General features: G+C 42.2%; 1 protein-coding gene across 1 annotated transcript in view; it reads right to left on the reverse strand.

The window, feature by feature from the left end:
* Nucleotides 1-1,858: 1,858 nt before the first annotated feature.
* Nucleotides 1,859-24,469, reverse strand: part of Man2a1 (mannosidase alpha class 2A member 1) — a 166,991-nt gene continuing 144,380 nt past the window's right edge. The window contains exons 18-22 of the mRNA XM_057761917.1: nt 22,811-22,952; nt 21,618-21,751; nt 16,813-17,016; nt 6,077-6,187; nt 1,859-4,573 (exon numbers count right to left, since the gene is read on the reverse strand). Of these exons, the coding sequence (XP_057617900.1) occupies nt 4,421-4,573; nt 6,077-6,187; nt 16,813-17,016; nt 21,618-21,751; nt 22,811-22,952 (744 nt within the window). The 3' untranslated portion in view covers nt 1,859-4,420. The remainder of the gene's footprint in view (nt 4,574-6,076; nt 6,188-16,812; nt 17,017-21,617; nt 21,752-22,810; nt 22,953-24,469) is intronic.

Raw genomic sequence — 24,469 nt, forward strand, 5'->3', positions numbered from 1 at the left:
CTATAAAACCTTTCCTGAAAGTCAAGTTAGGTACACTCTCTACTTCTAAATTTCCCATCTGCATTCAATTTTCCTCAGCAACGCATTCCTACTATACTTTGCCTATCTGGTATATAAACCACCAACTCCCATCCAAAACATGGTTATCATTCTCATGCCACTTCCGTGCTATCGATTCCCATTTTACATGTGCCCATCCATTCTCCCATGTGGTTTCACAAGTCTATATCCTTAGTGCAATTGTTGGTGTGTGAAATAGAAGAGAGCCAATGACACTAGCTTGACACTAACTACAAGATGTGCTACACACAATGAGATAAAGGCACTGTGCAACATCTATAAACAGGGTTTGGAATGTCTATGCACAGGGTTTGCAATGTCTACACACGGGTCTGGGTCATCTGGTGGACATTTTGCCAAAAACGGCCTGAGAATGAGGACAAGAGCAGGAAAGTCAAGAGATAAAGGTCAAACCTGGAGAACCCCCCACTTGGCTTCTGTTGAATTGAGTGCTCTGTATCTTGATCATCACGTACTGAAGGCATTTTCCTAGTTTAGATGAAGGCAGTTTATATGGAAGGATTCATGTCCATTTTAGCCACAAGGTATTTGTGTTCAGCTTGTTATTGGGCAGCCGTGCTTGCTAATTCCTTCTCTACTGTAGAATTTGAGCCAACTACTCAAAATCAGAATCACTTCAGTTGCTTTCAAATCATCATTTATAGGACATGTTATGAACTCATACTCAATATAAATCAAAATTTTCTTTACCAGTTTTAATATTAACATTTCTGTAACATGCTGATAATCAAAATTTATGAAGTCAATGACTTACTTTTTATGACTTCCCAGGTAGATATACTTTTATATTTCTCTTGATTCTTAGATATTTACGTATACATATTATAATTTTTCTTTACTGCATGTCACCCAAAGTAAGTCTAAGTTTCCCAGTTAGCATGCACCTGTGGACCTTCAATGGCTCTTTGTCTTCACCCACCGAGATTTTTGAAAGAACTCCTCAGGCCCTGCTGCTGTGGGATAATGCTCTTATATACTGTAAAGATTTGTCACTCATATTCATTTAATAAAACACTGATTGGTCAGTAGCTAGGCAGGAAGTATAGGCAAGGCAACCAGACTGAGAGAATTCTGGGAAGAGAAAAGGCTGAGAGTGAGTTACCAGCCAGATGTAGAGGAAATAAGATGAGAATGCCTTATTGAGAAAAGTACCAAGCCATGTGGCTAAACATAGATAAGAATTATAGGTTAATTTAAGTTGTAAGAACTAGTTAATAAGCCTGAGCTAATAGACCAAACAGCTTATAATTAATATAATCCTCTGTGTGTTTCTTTGGGACTGAACAGCTGTGGGATGGGACGGGACGGGACGGGACAGAAACTTCTATATACACCCTGGAGTTGTGTGTTAGCCTGGACAGAGCAGGGGCAGCATCAGAAATTCTCTCTTCCCACCAGTCTTATTTTCTGAATCAATTTACAAGGAACGTCTTAGTTTCATGTGCTGACTTTCCTCCATTTCCTGTTCTATCCTAATATATAGATCCAAATATAGAACCTAACCAAAGCTTTCCTATCATATAGCTCACTAAAGATGGCCCCGTGGATCCAACAGCTGGAAAGGTCTTCAGACTCCAATCCAAAGGCACTCCAAATATGATGTGAAACGTACTAGCAGTCATCTGCCACCTGCTCACAGAACCCCTCTTCTAACTAGAGCTGGGCTGAAGAATGATGGTTCCTTCATGAAGGAACAAAGAAAAGCTTCCCAGTCTTCTATTTTTTTGTTAATAGATCTATTTACAAACAGGATTAAAAACTCCTTTAGAAGACGGTGCACAGGATAAGATTATATTTTATTAGAGATCTTATATTACATATTCCCAAAAAGTTATAAAAATCTTCCAAGAGAAAAATATCAAAACCTGTTGATTTCAATGAGCAAAATAATCAAAATGAAAGTAAACATTTCCTGCTAGACAAAGGACTGGGAAAACATTTTCATCACAAGTACAGACACTGGGAGATAATTACAATGTTTTATAACATCTTACAGCATTTTTATTTAAATCAATACTTCCAGAAAACAAGAATGCTGATATTTGAACAATGCACCCAATAAACAAAATTAAAATTTCAAGAAGTAGGGAGAGAGCAGTGAAGTAACGACTTGGTCCACTGAACATTTGTGACGATATGTGTAATAAAATCTAACCAGACAGACCACTGAGGTCATGACTGAAACATGGCCGGTTGTTCATGGGTGCCAGAGAAACTCAATTATTTAGTTAGATCTTGACTATAACCCAAAGCAAAAAAAACCCTCTTCTTCATTTCCCTGATGTTGTAGTCTGAAAATAACTCCAAAAAGCAGAAATTTGCTGGTTCAAGAGAATTTCTGCTTCACTTGTGAGTCAATAGCTGGTGGGAACAGTGCTTACTGAGTGAGACCCCGACCAACACAGGGCAGATCCATTTTTATTGCATCAGCTTTCATTTCGTCTCATCAGGATTTCCATGGTGATTAAGTACAGCCACTTAACCACAGAACACAGTGACCATCCACAGGAAGGGACACCCTTAAGAAAAGCCAAGAATGCTTGTGGTATTATTCCTGGGATCTGCTCCCAACTATCCTAGTCAGTGTCTGTAGAGGTCTACAGAAGAAAGCCGTTTTCTTGTATTTTAGTTGCTTATTCCCCAACAAGTGAGGAAGGGAATGCACAGCGCATGCTTATTGCATGGAATTACACCCTTGCAGTATGGTTGTTAGCTCTGGCATTGTTCCCTTAATGATTATAGGCAGAGGAGTTTATGAGCAGAACAGAACAGTGAACGTAGGAGCTGCATCTTGAGTCAAAATCCAGATGACTATCAGAATAAATGGCGAGGCAGAAATGACTGTCTCCATAAGGGGATTGGAATGACAGGAGGTAAACAGAAGTTTACATCAGATAATACTAAACCAGGTTAAGACACTGAAGAGAACTTTTCAAAAGTGTACACAGCCAGAGAATTCTTTCTTTGCTGACATTAAATACACTTGTTACATTAAAGAAACAATGACCTCAAATTAACTTAAACGTCCTGTGATGGCACATGGGCGAGAATGACACACTGAGTTCACTACACACAAAAGTTTGGAACATACGCTTTAGTAAGATACATCAAGATGAGCTACGCGCAGTGGACTTGAAAATAGTCTATTTTAAAGCCTTCTCTCTTTAATATGGTTAACTACTGTGAAATGCAAACAGGATTTGGATCTCGTGTGTTATGAAATCCTCGCTTCAAGTTGCAGTTTCCTTGGCAGCAGCATATTTTAATTAACAGTATTTTTCTTCCTTGTTTTGTTTTCTGACATCTCAGTACATTCAAATAGTCAAAATGTTTCGAGTAACACCACCACAAATTTAATGAAATAGATCAGAACGTGGCCAGCATTATCAAGCAAAAAAATTACATAATTTATGTGTCATAGAAAGTACCGACCCCCTGCCCCGGCCTCCCAACACCCCTCCCCTTCCCAAACAGTAATATGGACACCAAAAGATTTAACAAGACTTATAAAAAAATAAGGCACATTTATTTTTGATATGGTAATTTAAAAATAGAAAACCCCACCTTGGAACACCTGTATTCAAATGAGCTGTGTAAAAAGACACCTTGTGGTACCTAAAATGGAATTGCTTCTTCTGTTTCTGTGACAATGGAATAAATTGCACCGATCCCACATTGTCAAGTAATGAAAATATGCCTCTGTTTCTACTGGTGAATGACTAAAAAATCAGCTATTGTTTTAACTGTGGGGGAAGGAAAGGGCAGTCAAGAGGTTCGTTGGGAAAGAGTATGGAAATGAACTACATTTATCGGAAGGGTTGAGGGATTGCACTTTTCCACATGTTTTTAAGCACACAAAAAATTTAAATTTGTAGCAATGATCAATGATTACAACTATTTTGGTCATTAAACTATTACCCACCAACTTTTTTTTTCTTTCTATTTTCAAATGGGTATTCTTTTTTTTTTTTTTTTTATAAAACTAATGATCTGAAACGTGGATATCTTTAAGAATCTCTATACAACCCTCAACGCAAACATACTTAGCTAGCATTTAACCTGAGATACAGTCTGTTGAGGGGTTGTCTTTCTGTAAGTCTTCATTTTTGTAACACCAGTTCACACTGATGGCGGCAGTTTGTGGACAAACTTAGAAAAAGAAACCTTTTTGAAAGCATGGCTTTTTCTTCTTTTCTTACTAGACTGTTTAAAAAAAAAAAATCACAGAATTCATGTTCTCACAGTAGCCAGAAGCTAAAGTAATGTGCTTAGTTATTGCACGTAGAAACCAAGGAAGGTTACAAGCCAGAGTTTCTCCACTCAAATCCGGCAGTCAGTTTCACCTCAGGCGGATTCGGAATGTGCTGATTTCCATGGGACTCAGGGTGATGTCACTTATATTCTGGGCATCTGGGGGCGAGTGCATCAAGGACAGTGACGAAGGGGTGAGACTTTCCACAGCAAACTTGTTGAAAAGTTTTGGGACTGACATCTAAAAAAAGCAAGTGACAAGATTTGCATATTCAGATCAACCCTGAGATTTGCATATTCAGATCAGTGATGAGCAAAGACTAGTAGCACATCTATAAAATCAATTTAAGGAAAGCACAGGAAGGAATATGTAATGAAGGAGGAAGGACATTCTTGAACACATGAACTATCTATCCCCTGGAGAGACATGTGGCTGTGGGCTGTTCTCTTGCATTTCTTTTAGTATTATATGTGAACATTTTCAACATAAGAGAGGACATGTAAGAGCCAACAAGTCCCTATGGTCCCTGAGGACTTTAAAATCATCAAACTCTTTTGGTCAATATTAACCCTAATAATGGCAATTCTAAACCAGCTCCCCCCCCCCTTTCCAAAAGAATTGAAAAATGAGACATAGCAATGGCTCAGTATATTACTGACCTTAATCTACAGGGACACTGGGAAAATACATATTCTTCACCTTGTCAGGTCATCCTAAAGTGTCTCGGAATAATATATCTCTATTATCCCTCTTAAGATTAAATACCCTATCACTAGAAGGTTCATTACACATATTTAGATCATTCCTAATAGAATGGAAACACACTGGAAAACACACACACACACACACAAGAAGAGTGGGACAAATACAGTCATCCAAGCAAACCTTCTCAGACCTTAGAATGAATGCTAACTCTCGGCATTGGGGCAAAACTGCTTGAGTCTGTCTGCAGTGTGCCCATGGAGTTCTGACAGAGAGCTGGCTCTGCCAGGCTGCTGGGTGGGCAGGCCTGGCTATATGCAGGGCCTAGGCAGCTGCTCTGTGAGTCACAGCTCACTCAGAGGCAAGCGACTGGATGTTCATCCTTCCAAGGAGAAGCTGATGAACTGCCAGAAGACCAACTTAAGGAGAAAAATCAAGAACAGGCAAGCAGCCAGCGGGGTGCAGCTTCACAAGCCATCTGATCTGCAGTGATGACTCAGACACAAATCTGGATCAATCAGGAGACCCAGACACACATCTACTTCTCCAGATTAATCAACTGACTTGAGCTCTGCACAGCTGCCTCTGGGTTGTGTTCAATTATTCATTGACCATGGTCTTGCTGTTTATGCTATAGCCTTATCACTATGCCAATCATTGGTTATGTTAAAATCTGTCCCTGCCTTTGTGGAAGGTGGAGTCTACCTGCCATGGCTACACTACACTGTACGTGAGCGCGGGTAGCCTGGATAAGTTGAACATGGGGGAAAGGAGATGTAAGGTGCTTTGTAGTCTCAAAATGGAGGACCAAAGGGACGATATGAACATTAGCTTCCAAAATGTAGATTCCAGCCATGTATTCTGACGCTGAGAAGAACAGAATTTTAAGCGGAATGAGTGTTTCTGAAGAAACTGCAGGCGGCTTGCAGTCAAGAAGGAACAAGTGAGTTCTGGGCAATGAAGGGCCATAGCACACTGTCTGTACAGAGAGAGGATTTCACAGCACACCGTCTGACTAGCAAATGTACATTCTTAACTTACCTTTCCCTGAGTAGTAGAACAGGAGAGCCCCGTGCCTCTACTGGAGAACTGGCAATCGAACCCTTTTCTGTGGAGGATCAAGGCTGCCTCATCTGAATAGTCTTTGCCCATCTGAAAATGAAAACACTGGTATCTGTCACAAGCATTAATGCCAGCCTTTACAGCATGTCACGTGACACTGTTTGATATCTGCACATACGTTCATCTCTTCTAAGGTTCCACACTGGTTGGGCCCATCAATTTCTATCCCCACTAAAGTTTACCTCTAAGGTCCTGGATAATTCTGCCTTCATTTCCCCCATGATTCCTAAAGGGATAGATTTTTTTTTGCCCACATGTTAGTACTGGTTTACTAAAAGTATCCTCAAATAAAATAATTTAGTTTTTTACATACACATCTACTGAATAAAACATACATAAACTTAGTCTCAGTTGGTCAAGTGATGATGTAACATCAGTCTGAACGTGGGAAGGCTCTTCTCTATTAAATACTACTTTCTGCGAGGTGCACTAACATTTTCAATCTTTAATGTGTAAATGTCATTATAAGAGACATTTAAATTGAATCAGTTATGCTATGCCAGCCTATATATATTATTAACTTGATATACCATTTTAAGTTCACATCACAGGAATCATCCTGGAGCAAAAAGAAAAACATCAAACATGACCAGTCAATGATGAAGAGAAACATACATTTCATTTATTTATTTATAAATAAATATTTACAAATATTTATTATTTGTTTTTATATTTGCTTATTAATTGAAATAAATTCTTTTACATCCATCTAAATAGTGATACCATGTATGATTAGATTTTGAGATATTTGATGTTGAATCATCTTAATATATATTTTTCTAAAGTGTAAGGATGGGGTCTGAGATGACTCAGTAGGATAAAGCACCTGGTGAGCAAGCTGGATGATCTGAGTTCAAATACCCAGAACCTACATAAAAGGCAGAAGCAAAATGCGAGCATCTCCACCGTTGGCAGTCCCTACCTGAATTTGAGAGATGGAGATGGCATCTCTCAGTGTTCAAAGGCCAGTTACCCTAGCTTACCCAGCAAGCAAAGGTACCCTGCCTCAAACAAGGCAGAAAAGGCAGGAACCAACATTGGGAGGCTTCTTCTAATGTCCACATGTGTACTGCAGCCCCCACACATGCTCACATATACATTCAAACACATGCAAATGAAAAAAAAATGTGTACAGGTGTTTGTGAGGATAAGTGAAATGAATTAAAAATCTTTGGAACTTTTATGTCATGTAAGCTAGTCAAAGGAGAGCTAACTGTTGTCAGTCCTGAGACAGACACAATTTACTTCTCTCTTCTCTAGTCAGAGATATGACACGGTCAAGCTTATGGTCATCATCAGGAAAGGCCAAGCTTGCTTCAGGCGATACAGGGATATCTATTCTAAATAATTGCCAGAAACACTCCAAGTAATTTCAAGCTAAGGGGCCGGAGCAGTTTAAACTGCCCTTCCCTCGGGGTCTGCCCTGGGATAGCATGCTACGACACTCAGCACTGGCATTATTTTCAGTGGTATTGTAAGATTTTGTCTGTAGGGAGAGAAAAAGGTTTAAAGAACTCTGAATCATCAGGGGACCATAATATACACAACAACTTTAAATCTATAGATGATGAAGATGTCTAATGAAACTTCAACAAAATGTCGTGTCCTGATATATATTCCAGAGCATAAAACTAGCACATAGAAAACCCTTCACTAATTATACACAGAGCATCATAAGAATAACAAAGAGAACTCGATCCTGTACTAACTGTGACACCTGGGAACAGTAATTTATTTTAAGCATCAATTCGTCTATAAAATAGAACCAATGTTTGCCTACTTGCTGCACGAATTGGTCCTGTGGATGACTCCAGCAGGAATTCTGTCTATAGTGGTCTCGCAGAGCCTCAAAGGGACAGGAAGTGCTAGCAGAGGAACCCAAAGATCAGTGGCTCAGAACCTAGTCAGGACTTGGTCAGCCACTCTGTGCTGTGGCATTTAGTACAACCAGGTTTTCCCTTTTCTATAAAACAGAAATAAAATGAAATGACCTAGAAAAGATGTGCTCTAATGTTTGATATAGGAAGCCCTTGGCATGTTAGCTATTTGGGTTTTTAAAGAAATTCATCTAGTTAAAATGGGTGACTACTTTATAAACATTACAAATCAATACAAATTAAATTTATATTCATAAATTTTCCCACTGACATTAAAACTTTGTAGTTAAAGAATAAGAGAACTGTCCAATTATATATCTACAGCTATATATCAAATCCCCAAACAGTCTATACGTTGATTTACAGATTATGCGCCTTCTTAATTAAACTCTTCTAGAAGCACTTGTCACTATTAACCTAAAATATGTGGCATTTTTAACTCTCTGGAGCATTCATAAAAAGCCACTTAACCAAGTACTGTAGAAGATCTCTCTCTCTCTCTCTCTCTCTCTCTCTCTCTCTCTCTCTCTCTCACACACACACACACACGAAAGAAATGGAATAACCAAATAACAAGGAGAATGCCCCAACTAGACATCTTTCACCATCAAGTGAAATTTCCAGTGCCAGGAATGTGTTAAATCTAGTTGACTCTTTGGTCAAATGGCCCCCTGGAAAACACCAAACATCATGGGCTATTGACAAGGTTATTGATTGTCCCTCACAAACTAAAGGTAAAGTCCTATTGCTGAAGACAATACTTATATATCTCATGGAGCACGAAGAAACAAACTTCATTTAAATTCCTATTCATAAATTCATAAAACTATTGTTCTGCTAAAGGAGTGTTGCATTAAACTGACTTCTAATGACATCCTACTATATTCCTAGATCAGTGTCTCACCCAGTCATCACCAGAGAAGCTTCTTCATCAGTAGATGGGGATTAACACCCACAACTAGATAATGTTCACAGTGAGAGACTTAGAAACCTCAGTCCTGAGTGGGATGCCTCCATCAAATCTCTGCAGACGAGGAGGAAGGAAGCCTGTAAGAGCCAGAGGGGATGGAGGACTCTAAGGAAACAGCATCTTCCATACACAACAGGACTGACACCCCTCTGACCTCAGAGACCATGGCAGCATGCACAGGGCCTGCACAGGTTCAAGGCAGATGGGGTTCCAGTGCTGAGAGTGGGAACTTGACATGAGCGTCACTCCTAACCATGAAGCTGTCTGCAGCTGACACCCCTTACAAAGGACAAATCCATTTTCTCCATTGGAGTCTCACTGGGTACATTACCACACCTCAGGGCAGGCCCATGCCCAGGAGTATGGCCAACTCAGAATGAACTCAATGGTGTTTTTGTAAACTTAATTTTATTTTGCTTTGTTTGGGTAGATCTGAGCTCCCTCTTGGAACCAGCCACTGAAGAGGGGACATGTGTAAACACTGGCAATTGAGTGCCCCAACTAAACCCTCAGCTGCAGACATCAGTGACTTCTAGCATTGTGACCAAGTCAACCCTGTCCCTGTGCTGAGGAGGAGAAGGGACTTCAAAAAAAACTGAATTTAACCTGAATATGCACTCAAGAAAACTTTTTTTTTTTTTTTTTTTTTTTTTTTATTTTTCGAGACAGGGTTTCTCCGTAGCTTTTGGTTCTTGTCCTGGAACTAGCTCTTGTAGACCAGGCTGGCCTCGAACTCACAGAGATCCACCTGCCTCTGCCTCCCGTAAAGGCGTGCACCACTTAAGAAAACTTTTATACATTCAAGCAGGTACAAAACATGTTCTAGAGATGCCGAAATGAAAAAAATTCACTAGCATGCTATTAATATCAGAAAAGAGGAGTGTGGGGAAAAATGTAAACCCTACAAAAACTGTACCAAGTGCTGTTTGGCAACTGTCTCTGTGAAATAGGCCAGGTCATATCTGAGGGTGAATCAGTCAAAAATCCATTACAAAAGTCACTTCCAGAGATAAACTCCAACATCCAGGGAGCTAGGCTGTGAGGCTATTCCTGTGACCGGATGCAGAATGGGGAAAGATGAACTGGTCTGAAGAATGAACCCCTCAGACAAGGCTGGGATTAGAGAATGCTGGATCCAAGTGAGGCCTGAGTCTACAAACCAGTCATGAGGTTTGGAATAATCATTAAGTTATGGGGTGGGGAGCTGGGTTAGATTCCCGAAGAGCCCCTCTGATGGCCAAGGGCCAACCACTGTGACCATGAAAGCGATTGCTATCATGTTGAATACAGGCAGTATGTCAGACAACATGTACAACGCTCTTCACTGATGAGCTCACTGTATGCACAATAACCATTAAGATGGTTGACAAACGTAATGAAATAATATAATATCAGCAAGTTTGTCCACGCAGGAGAAGGCCCACCACAAAGCCTCCTCTGTCACAGTCTAGAGCAAGGATGACTCATGACCCTGCTTCAGCACCTCTAGGACCTTACCATTCAAGGGCTACTACACCTCCTTACACCTCCTTAAGATTAGATAAGAAAGGGCAGTCTACTCTACAGCATTTTTGGCACTGTCTCTCTCTTCTTATTTCTATGCTAAGAGGAAGGACAGGATGAGTCCTGACTGACCAGAGTCTCCAAAAACAGAAAGGGGCACACACTGCCTCCTCACAGGGCATCAAAGGCATTCACATACTAAGGCACAGCTAAATACCCTAAATACCATGTTGGGAAATTCTTGTAAACTGCTCAGACTCTTCAAGAATTTAGACTTTTAGAAACATATTTAGTAACTCATACCACATTCATCTTCATTGAATTCTGGCTGTGAGGAACCTTAGAAAATCCCATACCTCACTGCAAGACCCGAGGCAGAAAGTAACTGGTAAAAATTCACTTTTTCAGGACACTCATTAAAATGCCCAATAACAGTCCTTGGTTTTGATCAACAAGATAAGATAACAGATATTAAGGGAAGGTGAGCAGTTGTTCTTAGACGTGTACAACAAAGAACATTCCACCCCCTCAATTCTCACTTTTTCAGAGGCTAGGGAGATCAATAAAGCACCAATCAATTCTTATAAAAAAGGAAAAACAAAAACCTCAAAGTGCCATTTATGGGGGGGGGGTAGTAAAACAACTGAAGACAGAAAGTTTCACATTAAAAGTAGCACTGATTTTGAAATGATTGGTTAACTTCTTGCAAGAACATAGTTAACCATAAATAAAAAAAAATCACACAGAGAACATAGAGTAATATGTGCAAATTGAATGAAAATGTCAAAACATAAATAACAGTAGAGTAAGTTGACAAAATCTGGGCTTCACATTATTTTTCAAAGCATCGAAGCTGAATGGCACCATTTCAAAGCCGAATGCTGGGCTAACTATCTTTCTGGCTCTCTCTCTGTTCCCAGGTTAATTTGCAGGTCCAGTCTTCAGAACTCTGACTCAAGGTTTGTTTACCCATGAGAGCTGTAGTGATCTGAATGAGAATGGACCCCACTGGCTCCCATATTTGAATGCTTGTTCCTCATTTGGTGGAACTGTTTGGGAAGGATTAGGAGGCGTGGCCTTGTTGGGGGAGGTGTCTCCCTGGGGGTGAGCTCTGAGATTTTAAATGCCCACACCCTTCCCAGTTAGCCTCCCTTTCTACATCTTGTGGTTGTCGTAACATGTAAGCTCTCGGCGCCATTCCTGCTTGCTATGCTTCTTGCCATGATGATCATGACCGAGCTTCTGAACCTGCAAGCAAGCTCCCGGTTAAAGGCTTTGTTTTCATAAGCTGTCTTGGTCACAGTGTCTTATGACAGTGACGAGAAGTAACTAACACAGGCATCTTTCAGCACCACCTCTGCAAGATTCCCTTTCCCTTACAGAGTTGCCCTTTCCCAATAACCTGGCTTCCCTGCTTAGCATACTTTGGTGGTGTCTGCGTTACCCAGGCTTCAAACCTTTAGAGAAGCTTCACCTGAAGGGTTTGATAGCAAAGGCGTGAGAGATGATCAAGAGAAGACAGTTCAAAGGAACGAGGATGGCAAGGCACGCAGCGAGGCTAACAGTTAAACTTGCAGGCAGCCGCTAGGACGAGCCAGCCTCGAGTACACCCTTGTCAGGGCTGGCCATCTCCTTACAAACACAGCATGGAATCACCTTGCAAATCCAGAGAGTGTAAGTGTAAACATGCCTATATAAAAACAGAAGCTCATCTACTAATAACAGGATAATTATTGCAAGTTTGCGACTTTGGGAAAAAGAAATAGTAACTCTAAAAAAAAAAAAAAATCAAATAACGAACGCCTTCTGCGGCCATAAACAGGACTCAGAATCAGACCTATCAGGTGGTTTTATGTTGATTTGATCTCTAGCCCTTATTTCAAATGGCAGAAACTCACTAATTTCTAGTCCTAAAAGGAAAGGCTTTTCTAAGTCATTATTTTAAATAAATTATTATTAAATCTCTAGGCTCTACTCCCAAAACCTACAGAACAGTATCTCTGAGATGGGCACATTTATGAAACTCTATTTCTAAAGCTTCCCACATGTGAGCACGATTCAGAGAACCCGAGGCCTGGTGCGCGGAACCACGGACTCGCCTTCCTGCACCACCTGCCTTTCCCGCTTTGTTCACACTTCCAGCACACCCTGGGCCGCTCTCACTGGACTCCTAGCACACCCCAGGCCGCTCTCACTGGACTCCTAGCACACCCCGGCCCCGCTCACTGGACACTTCCAGCACACCCCGGCCCCGCGCTCACTGGACACTTCCAGCACACACCCGGGCTTTTCTCACTGGACACTTCCAGCACACCCCGGCCCCGCTCACTGGACACTTCCAGCACACCCCGGCCCCGCTCACTGGACACTTCCAGCACACACCGGGGCTTTTCTCACTGGACACTTCCAGCACACCCCGGCCCCGCTCACTGGACACTTCCAGCACACACCCAGGCTTTTCTCACTGGACACTTCCAGCACACCCCGGCCCCGCTCTCACTGGACACTTCCAGCACACACCCGGGCCGCTCTCACTGGACACTTCCAGCACACCCCCGGGCCGCTCTCACTGGACTCCTAGCATACCCCAGGCCGCTCTCACTGGACACTTCCAGCACACCCTGGGCCGCTCTCACTGCTCTCTGAAGCCACAACTCTTTTAACCATCAGCAGCTAGGATGGCCAGACTGAAATTTAGAACTGAGTGTCCAAGGATGGAAAATGGGCAGAAAAGGTGTCCCCATGAGGCTATCACTTGTAGATATCAAGAGGAAGAGTCCAGTATCCTTTATTAAGCCAAGCAGTCCTTGAGAGCTACTAGGAAAATGTTAATTGACGACATTCTGCCAGTGCAAACCACGGGTCTTGCTTAGAAGCCAAGAATTTATATCAATAATACCTTGGGGGCGGAGAGGGTTGCAATCTCCAAGTGCATCCACTATTGTATGCTGAACGCTGCCAGCACACAAAGCCAGGAACCCAATTCAGAATACTGAAATCCAGCTTCTGGACTCACCCACCCAATCCTTTCTGGTCTTCTCTGACATTATGCTGTCCCTTCTTTGGCCTCTTGTGGAGTTGCAATAGGTACATTTTTAGGCAGCATTGTTAAGACAATCCTCGCACTGGCTTCACTGAATGCTAACTTTTCTCTTTACAAAGGTTAAGCAACAAAAAAATAACTCTTTCTAGGTTTAAATGGACCAATGAACCTCCTCTGCGCTCCGTGACTATTCAAAACGCATGCTCAGAGTCCAAAGCGAACACAGGAACTGTCACCAGCAGATCCGAGAATATAAAAACAGCCTCGCATCCTTAGTCCTGGTTACACGCTGGCACGGTACAATGCCGCTGGCATTTCAGTCCTCCCCTTTCAAATCCTGCCGCTCACTTCTCTATTCTCTCTGCTCAAAATCTCCACCTGCTCCTCACAGTCACACGCTGTGAGCGCAACCAGCACTAACTGCCTCTTTAAGTCTCTGTCTTCTAGAGCCTTCCCAAACACCATTTTCTTCCTCACAATGAGCTCGAGACAGATATATCTGAAATGTTCCCATTTCATAAACTAAGTTAAGTCAGCAGTTTCTTGCGCTGCAGGCAGAGAATGGGAGGTCCTTGAGAAGGTGGTGGCTACAGTAAGTAGGGTGGAGTCTGTACAGAGCCTGGGTGCTCAAGGCTATCAGCTAATCTGGTAGGGTAGGTGGGTAGCGCTTGGTTGGCCTTCCTTGTCAACTTCATACAGCCACAGCCTAGAATCGGGAGAGGAAACCCCAGAACGAGTAACTGTTTTTCTCAGCTTGGTTTGCGGTAGTGCCCACCATTTCCCAGGCAGGTAGTCCAAGGTTATAGAAAATCAGCTTAACATCAGACTAGTAATAATCCAGCAAGCAGCCTTCTTCCATGGTTCCCACCTCCAGGTTCCCGCCCTGACTTCCTCAGTGATGGATTCATCACAAAGTATAAGCTGAAATCAATCTTTCCCTTCCCTAAACTGCTCTGGTCAGAGTGTTCGATCACAGCACCAGAAACGCAAACTGGAGGAGGAAGTAATCAGACTCTTCTAACTGGAAGGCAGTCAACAGAAAGACTCTAAAGAAGTTACCACTGAAAAGCAGTGCCAGCCTTAGACTACAGAGGCTATGACCCTACCCACCACCACGTGACCAGGGCACTGGGCTGCTCCGAGGAAACCATACTATTGACACAGTTACAGGTGAGAGGTCACTTATAAACGAGGCTGAGGGACAGTGGCCTTGGGGCTGCCAGGTTGCTAACGAGCTCGGCATCTACGCAAGCCGGGGGAGCCTTCACCCTAGAGTCTCCGGTGCCCTCTCTTCTTTTCCTTTCAGCCTGTGTACTGGTGACACGTTACCTCAAAGCAGCTACCTCAGCTGCTCTTTCCTTGGGCCGCGCTGGCCTTCATGGGTGGGAGAGAAAACGCACTGAACGCTAGCGCAGTGGTGCTCAGCCTTCCCAGTGCTGTGAGCCTTCACTGTAGCACCCTGTGCTGTGCTGACCCCAGCAACAAGGCCATTCCATTGCGACTTCATGGCTGTAATTTTGCTACTGTTATGAAGCATAATTTAAATATTTTTGGAGACAGAGGTTTGCCAAAGGTCTTGTGACCCACAGGTTGAGAACTGCTGTGTTAAAGAGCCTCACAATTGACTCAACCAATAGAAGGTCTCACCCTGTGCCCAGGCTCTGTCCTAGGCAGGTGGACAAAGCAATGGACAGAAGAACACGGGTGCTTCTCACAGCTTTCATACTTGCTCTTAATTCTGCCAAGATCATTTTCTCACTGTCCCTTATAACCCCGCCCCCAGAAATGTGGATTGGACCTTTATTTCTTGACCCCCCTCCAGGCTTCTACCCCAATTCTCGCCTTCTCTATGGGGACATCTCTACACACCCCAAGCGAACTTGCGTCGCTGTCTCTGAACTGCTCTAGCTTCCTTCCTCCCCCACTTAGCATCTGGTGTTGACTCTTGGTCTTCTGTCATTCTCTTCTCCTCCCACTAGAAGGGACTGAGGAGCTGAGGCTGTCAGTCTGCTTTGGTGACAGCTGTCAGCACAGGGCCTAGCGAACCCCTAGCAAGCATAACAAATTCTGCATGCCCACCTCACAGGACAAAACAAGTGTTTCCTCACAAACAGCATACAGTTACGCCAGCAGCACATGTCTGAATTCCTACAAGTCACACAGCTTCCTTCAGAGCCCGACACAGGTTCCTCATCCTGGGCATGACGTCTGTAAATCCCTAAACATCCACAACGCAGACATCCATCCTTACTTGCTTTACTCCGTTTGCTTTCTTTATTCTTAAATCTTTCATCTTAGGTTGAGCGCCTTCCTTTCTTGACACTGAAGTCATTTACTGTGAGGTATTTCCACAGAATCCCTGTCACTTATTACATCCAGCTGTGCACCTACTCACAGCGCCAAATCAGCTACATCCTACATAAGCAGGACAGCAAATGTCTAATCCGTACTCCTTCCATATGGACATAAACCTAAACCAAAACACGCCAGCAGGTGAATCGGATGCCTAATAAATCCTCCCCACGCTCTTTTTGAAACATCCTAGAAGCTGGTTCTCAGCACAAGTTGCAAGGTTTTCAAACAAAAGCTGTGAAAAACAAAGCCTCCATTGTAGAAATGATTAAGCACTACATTTAGTATTTCACAAACTTTGAGAAACCCTCTAAGAAACAGGAGTAAATAAAACATGTGACAAGAACCGATGCGTCTGGCCTGGGTCTTGATGAGAGCTGAGGCCAGCATTAGCCTTTACGTATGGAAAGGGCGCAAACTCGAGCCTGCTCACCACACAGGACTGTCCCAGGAGGTAAATAAACCAACACTGGAATGTTCTCTATACTAGAGCAACTGTCCAATGAACAGCATAGTGAGTGAAAGGGGAAGTCCTTGTAATTATTCCATGAGGCTCAGAAAGCTCACTATGTGCAATTTAAGACCCCCTCCTCTCTCTCTCCTCTCCTCCCTCCCTCCCTCCCTCCCTCCCTCCCTCCCTCCCTCCCTCTCTCTCTCTCTCTCTCTCTCTCGTGTGTGTGTGTGTGTGTGTGTACCCAAAGTCCAGCAGAACAGATTGGCCTGCTGGAGTTGAGTTAAAGGCAGTTGTAAGCTATTCCACCTGGGCACTGGAAACTGAACTCAAGTCCTCTGTAGGACAAGCGCTGAGCAATTGGTCCAAAGCTTCCTGCACTTCCTTCCCCTTCCCTACCCCCTGAACCAAGTAGAGAGAGAAAGAAGCTACTGTGTGCACACACATGTTGGAGTTTACCTTTGACTGTATTGTGCGCAGGTTAACCAGATGGATGTCACATGGTAGAGATGACTGAAGCAGATGCAACTCACTCAGCAGTTCGACAGTGGGCGAGGAGAGCTTGGCACTTAGTACCATGGGGAGGAAGGGATGATTGAGGAAGGACGAAGTCAAGTGGCTGAGGAGGGAGGGATAACTGACTGGACTCTTCTTCTCTTCTTCCTATCAAGGAAAACCGAAAGTGCTTACAAGTTTTGTATTTGCCGCACTCACCAAATTAATTCATCGCCTGACAAAGCTGAAATACAAAAACACAGGAATACCCTGAGGAGTATTTCAAGGTGGACAGTCACAGAAAATCCAAGTAGAGTATCAAGCTCACAGAAGGGGATCTAGTAGTGTTCACTAACTCATGCTTTAACCATCCCCCCCTTTTTCCACGTGTTTGACAATGAAGAACATTTTATGAAAACTCCCAACCTATCACAAAACCTTCAAAGTACAAGAAACATAATGTCCTCCATATCTCACTTAAACACTGAATGTCACCACCCTTGTTTTCCAGGTTTTACCCATCACATTCCCAAGAGTTCATTTTACACATATAACAAGGCATATATGGATCTAAAACTAAATTTCATAAATAGGTAAAAAAAAACACTTTGAGACCTAAATGTTACCAACTGACACAACTAAAACCAAACCAAAACAAACCAGATGGTTGTGTTGGCACATGCCTATAATCCCAGCACTGGGAAATCGAAGATAGCAGTTAGAAGTCAGTCTGAGCTACATGAGACCCTACCTTAAAAAAAATGAATAACATAAAATTTTCAAAAGAAACTGATGTTTTCAGGACATAAAAAACACTGGTAACATACTTAGATCATCTGCGACCTTTGAATTTGTCAAGTTACCACCAACATCATCCCATTTTATTTTAAAACAAGAATGATTCTGTACTATATATTTACATAGTATCCTTTACTCCAAACAGTTTAAAAATATTCATTCTTTGCGAGGATGTATCTATCCTTAGTAGGCAGCATTTCTATATGTCCAACATCAAATAAGTCTACCGGGGTTAGGGACATACATAAGCAAGATTACATAAAAAATTCAAAGCTCAATGCCTAGGTAGACCCTTAGCTAATAATGCCAAAGGAGCCAAAACAGACATGGGAAGGATGGAGAGGAGAAAATGATTTATGAAGGGTTCTCTGACCACCAGCTACATTTTATGCAAGTTTAACTTTTTTAATGACTTCATGTTTTGCATCTTTTTGTGTGATGCAGGACTCAAAGGTTTGGCTACCTATCCGTGTGAAAAGACTAGATTAATAAAGATCTGGAGCTTAGATTTCACAGTGTCAGAACAGCACTGGACAGAAAGGTGTTAGCAAAAGGTGACTCCCATTATACCAGAAGCTCAGGTAACAGGAGATGTCATTACAATTCAGACTGTGGAGAAGAAAATACTTAATGGCATCAGAGGAACATTGCGATATTAAAATGCTGGCAAAAAAATAGTTCTGAAAAAATTGTATTAAAGTGTTATCAATTCCCCATTCTTTTTTAAAATAAAGATTAAATAAAGCACACAAAATACCATTCTCCAAAAATATGGCCATTTAATGCAGCTTATAGAATAGCATGCCTAGAAAGGGAACAGTCTCAACAAGGCACTTAAATGGACTCTCGGATCAAACGACTTCATAATCTAGGTCAGCACTGCTGACAAAATCATTTCTGAGTAATGGAAGATGAAAGATTCCAACAGAAAGGAAAGCAGAGCCTTGTCAGAGCCAAGAGGCATTCAGTCCACTCTTGGGCAGGAAGCAACACCCCCTGGCTGTGTGCTGCACTGGGGGAGTCTTAGACACTGACATTCCATGACAGATGAGGTACATCACTCATGAACCACCTTGAGAATGCTAAGCGTATACACCAATCCTCCAAGCCAGATCAGTTCCCTGACCCTGGTGCTTCCCTTCTTGGGGCTAAGGGGGGAGGGGCTTTACAAAACCCACTCATGGGTCCTGGCCCACATCTACAGAATCAAGAGCTCCGCCATGAGACCTCAGCAATAGACAGCTAAAAAGGCGAAAGATAAAGCTGCACGTAAAATCCAAGGATTGAGCCACAGGGAGCTCTGTGGGTCTGAGCTAGCTGAGCTAGGAGCTGCACCACAGGCTCTCCCATGAAATCTACAAGGCTCAGAGTCGAAGATGTTTGGACAAAATCTCATAAAATGAGACTGTTTGAAATGCAACTAGTCAGAAATTAAAGAACTGGCTGTTCTATTGTTCTCAGCAAGACGAGTTAAAGGAAGGGTGTAGTTAGTTTTCTTCATAAAAGCACAACAGTGTTGGTCAGTAAATAAAGTCTCAGCCAGGGTGCCCCATACATATACTTTCTAATACTGACAGTAACAAGGGCTCAACAGGATGCTTACATGTAAACCACCGCACATCTTAACCCCCCAGAAAGGCAATCTTCTAAATTCCAAGTCTTGGGAAAAGCCCAAGTTTCTAAAACATATTTGCTACAGAAGTGTCATCTGTAGTTTGATTAAGCTACAGGTGGGTCTGCCAGCCCTGCAGTTACCCACACTGCTACTAAAAGCACTATTTGGTTTCTTGTATTTTGGAAGGATTTGGATTGCAGGAGTCTAGCCTTCTTTGTACAGTTTAACATTAAAGAGTTTCCAGCTGTTGCTGATTCAACCACATAGACTTGAAACCTTCTTGGTCGTGCTGGTCTTGGATCAACCTGAAAGCAGGACCCGTTGCTCTCAGCCCACCCAGGGCTTCTAGGAGCCTGAGGTCTTCCACTAGCCACTACTCCTTCACCATCATTGCTCTGAGCATGAGAACAGTTGTAGCTAAAACCACTCTACAGAAGTTAAGCCGGGGGGTACAAGTGTCCTTTAGATCAATTTCACTACAAATTAAAATGTATAGTTTCTTCTCTAGTTCATTTTTTATTTATAAGCAGCTATGGATTCAAGCCCTAGAATCTATAGTTAAATAAAAAAGAAATTTAACTAACATAGGATTATAGAAATATTGGATCAAATTTAAATCAATTGCTATCCAGGGAGTTTTGAATGGAATCAACAAATTGTTTAACTTCTAAGTGAAGGCTTTATAGGTCTAAAATGAAATGTTTTATTGCTGTTGTAAACACAGTTGTTTTGTATATTAGTGTCAATATGGAGAGAAGAAACCGACACAGTTTTAGCTCTTAAAACTAGGCTATCTTTTCAGTGATTAAAACCAGAAGGCTCAAGAGCTGACACAAATTTTGACATCTAAAGTGAAATATTACTATTTTCCTAACTAATTCTAAATATTATAAAATTGTTTGTTTTAAATCATCTGTTTTCATCCCATCATCAATTTGTGTATTTGTAGACACAAGCTGACAACACGGGCAAAGAAGCCCTGCAATGCCTGAAGATGAGGCGGACACATTCCAGGAGTCCAGAAGACAGCTATGGGGCAACACACAGAAATTCCAGTACAGCACACCCGGCCTTGTGCTTCATTCACCTGTACACATGGCACACTGGTCCTTCCTCTAAACAGAAATGATCCTAGAGCCAGAGGACACAGTCCGTACGCTCATGGAATTTATGATCCAAAGCAGGAAAACAGACAATGGTTAGCTAATCATCCGCAAACATGACTGGGAGTTGGACAGCTCTGTTGTAGGGAGAGGACTACTTGTTTGTCCCGGCTGCCCGGCTAGCTTACACCTGAAATAACCACACAGAAAACTGTATTAATTAAAACAGTGCTTGGCCCGTTAGCTCTAATTTCTTATTGACTAACTCTTACATATTAGTTTAACCCAACTCTATTAATCTGTGTATCACCATGTGGCAGTGGCTTACTGGAGATTCTAACTGGCGTCCATCTCTGGTGGAGGATCCATGGCTTCTCTGACTCTGCCCTTCTTCCTCCCAGCATTCAGTTCTGTTTTCTCCACCGACCTAAGTTCCGCCCTATCTACTAGGCCAAGGCAGTTTCTTTATTCATTAGCCAATGAAAGCAACACATGAACAGAAGAACCTCCTACACCACAGCTCAGAGGGGGCATAAGAGGAGATGATGTGGGCAAGGAAGGAGCCAGCTATGGCCTGAAGTACCCTTAAGGATTCCCTTCACCGGAAGCAGGAAAGGGATGTGTAGAGATGCCAGAGAGCAAGAGGGCTTGGGAAGAACTTGGCACTTAATGGAAACTGGTGAGTCTAACGCAAGAGTGATGAGAAGCACGCAAGAGGCTTAGGTGACAAAAGACTCAACAGGAGGGGTCCACAAGCCAGGGGCACATTTTTGGCACCAATACTGATATCAAGGAGAAGACACAGGTTGCTCACTTGTAGTTCAGCTTCTGTCCCACTGATTGACAAAGTACTGGGTTTTATGTAGAGTAATACTGATATGGAAGCCAAAAATCAGTCTGTTTTCAAACCATCAGCATTAGACTATGGTATGGTCACTAAGGTTTAGAATACACTGTACAGTTAAATCACCTCTTCTATAATTCTTAGGTCAACAGATTAGTCTTTTCTTTGAAAATAACCTCACCCAAATTTCTTCCTTGGAATTATTTTTGGCCATATAGTAAAGAAAAGGAAATATTAATATGGCCCAAATGTAGCTCTTATTCAATATTTCTAACTGAAAAATATTCTAACTAAATATAAGCTAAATCTATTATAAAGGCATCTCAATATTAGAAATTGAATTAACTTTATGACTTTGAACTTTGGGGAGAAAGAAGCAACACAAGAAAGGCTAGTTAGTGTTTCCTACCATGTTCACACCATTTCTCTTCTCCAGCAGGATTCGAAACAAATTAGCTGTAATCTTATTATCATGGACGCCTTGCCCAAGGCCACGGTTATCATCTTGCATGAGTCTTCGATCCATGAAGACTTCAATTTGACCTAAAAACAAAGAGACAAAGAAATATCACCAGGATGATTGTATGCAGATATTCACAGAGGACAACTTAAATAGAAACCCAGGGGTCTTGCTTTGAACTAAGTTCCCCTGGTGTGAAGGAGGGGACCCAGACACTCTACAGGACGAAAGGCTGTCTTTTGATCATAGGTCCAAGTGGCTACTAAAAATACACAAAACACATTCTCAATTCTGCTTTTCTCTGTTACTGCTTAGCCACCACTTTCCAATAGTGTTGTGGCTGCGGGAGCAGGCCTTCAACAGGAGAGTCTTTTGAGGGGACAGGTGATGGCACCACAATCCAGGGAAACAAGATGGTATGCCTGAACTACAACATCACTTTTGCAAGTTTAGGCAAACTGTCTAAACTTCTAGAGTTTGAGGTTTCAACACAGATTTCTGAACATGATAGATTAGCAAAATTTATAGCTACAACTTGTACATGAAACGTTTCCCAGAGCCTTTGTGTGGGAGGCCTGGTCCCTAGTTATCAGGGCCACTCAGCAGTGACGAGATCAAAACTAACTTCAGTAAGGGCAGCTCACTGCTACGTGCACAGCTGAACAAGCTGTTATGAAGCAGGACCGAGTTGAAGGGGGGGTCATTGGTCAAAAGTCTGAGAGGTAACATTGACCTCAGATCTGCTCTCTTCCTCTTCCTCTTCCTGTCTCGTTCATTCGTCTTCATAACTACCATGTTGTCAACTCACCACAGCTAAAGTCAGGAGCCAACCGATTATGGCTGGAAGCCTGAGATCACGAGCCAAACTGTAGTTTTCCTGCCTACAGTTGTTTTGGGTATTCTGTCACAATAAAAAAACTAACAAATACACTTTATCTTTAAACACAACTGTGTTGTCTTAGTCTCCTGTTCATCTGAAGATTGAGGGCAGTCACCTGATACAGTCCTCAGAAAGCCCTGGCTTAGCTACTTATCTAATTCTTAAAGGAAAGCAGCGAACATGGAGGATAACTGGTATATGTGACCCCAGAAATATCATAGATTGCGAACTAAGAGCTTTCAGAGCAGACTATGAAACATACCAGAAGCCATGCTGGCAGTGCCTAAGGACTGAGCAGAGAGCAGTGTGAGCCGGTGCTCGGCATCCTGGATGTACGCCATCGTGCTCATTGGGTAAACGTTGGCTTGAAGAGGCAATTTGCTCATTGTCCTTCTAGGCTGAATCTATGAAACCAAGCAATTCTCATTTCATAAATGTATTATTAACGGATATACTTTCATAAATTAGATTAGTTATCTCTTTCCCCAAGAGAAAAAGGCATAACTTCTGTTCTTGTCCAAGCAATGAAATATTTAAAAATTAAAACACTCCTTAAAATCACTTGCAGAGAAACCACAAGGCTCCTAGTGGACAATTTTTAAATGTGGAAGGTAGAACTTGTCTGGATTTTAAAACAGGCATTATTTAAAGTCACAATAAAAAATGCCCAGCAGAAGTCATACAGTTTCCCATATTTGCATAAAACAAATTATGAAGGTATTAAGTATTCATTTCTCATCTAGATCTATCATGCTGCTTTTGTAATGAATGCTAAGCACAATAACTCTCTATTCCCATTCAAGAACTATCTATTATTCTTGAATCAGTTTTAATAAATACCACAGAGCTTGCCACCAAATCCTCCAACATATTACATTATAATAACGTACATATCACAGTTTAAAAACCCAGTGTTTACTTTTGTTTATTTTATACTGAGATAGTTATAAATTCCAGCACACTGCAGCCTCGTGTCTGAATGCAGGAGATAGTATTTTACCTTCTGAGGGGCTGCCACTACCTGAAAGCATCTGATACCCTCAGGATCCTGTTATCACTGGATTTTACTTATACCACTTAAAAATGCCATTTCCTTGTTTAAAATTGTAAAAGTTTAAAATGAAACTCAAAAATAATAAAGGTAGAATGTTAATACAGTGGTTCACATGAGCTGAGTACCCAGCAATGGAAGGGCGGTCCTGACTAAGAATGTCCCAGATTTTACCTTCAGTATCCCCAACAAGCCCCCACCACCACCTACTGGTTATGCCGAGTCTCTTCAAATTCATATTTAACTATAATTTGTGAAACTGATCTTACTTTGAGATAAGGGTCTTTTCAGAAATCGAAATGGCCAAAACATGGCATCCTTATAAGAAAGAAATGTGGACACAGAAAGACACACACACACACACACACACACACACGGACACAATGTTAGAAGAACACGTGAGCAGAGGAAGAGGCTGGGGTGGCACTTCCACAAAGCCAACAATGCCAGGCATCACCTATATGTAAACTAGAAGCTAGGAAGCAGCAAGGGAGGGTGTTTCCCTTGAGTCTTTGCACACAGCCTAACTTCAGACATTTGGTTTCCAAACAACAGAATGAAGCTCTGATCTTTTAAGATGTCCAGTTTGTGGTAAGACAAATGTGTGGCAACTGTAGGGACGAAATACAGCAATTAAGACAGGACAGAGACAGAGGGGAGGAGAGAGAAGGACAGTAAGAGAGGGACAGAGGGGCAGCAGGAGGGGCAGGAAGATGGTTACTGTCAAAGAATTCTCTATTTCTCTTAAGACCACTCTCTGCACACTGATGGACTGTCAAGATGCCTCGGGTGTGTTCTTGTTTCCTCACCCCCTGCCCAGCGTCTCTCTGGTCCTGCCCAAGAACTTCCATTCCCATGGGTCATCTGGCG

This window comes from Chionomys nivalis, chromosome 2 (genome assembly GCF_950005125.1).
Source record: "Chionomys nivalis chromosome 2, mChiNiv1.1, whole genome shotgun sequence".
Lineage (NCBI taxonomy): Eukaryota > Metazoa > Chordata > Mammalia > Rodentia > Cricetidae > Chionomys > Chionomys nivalis.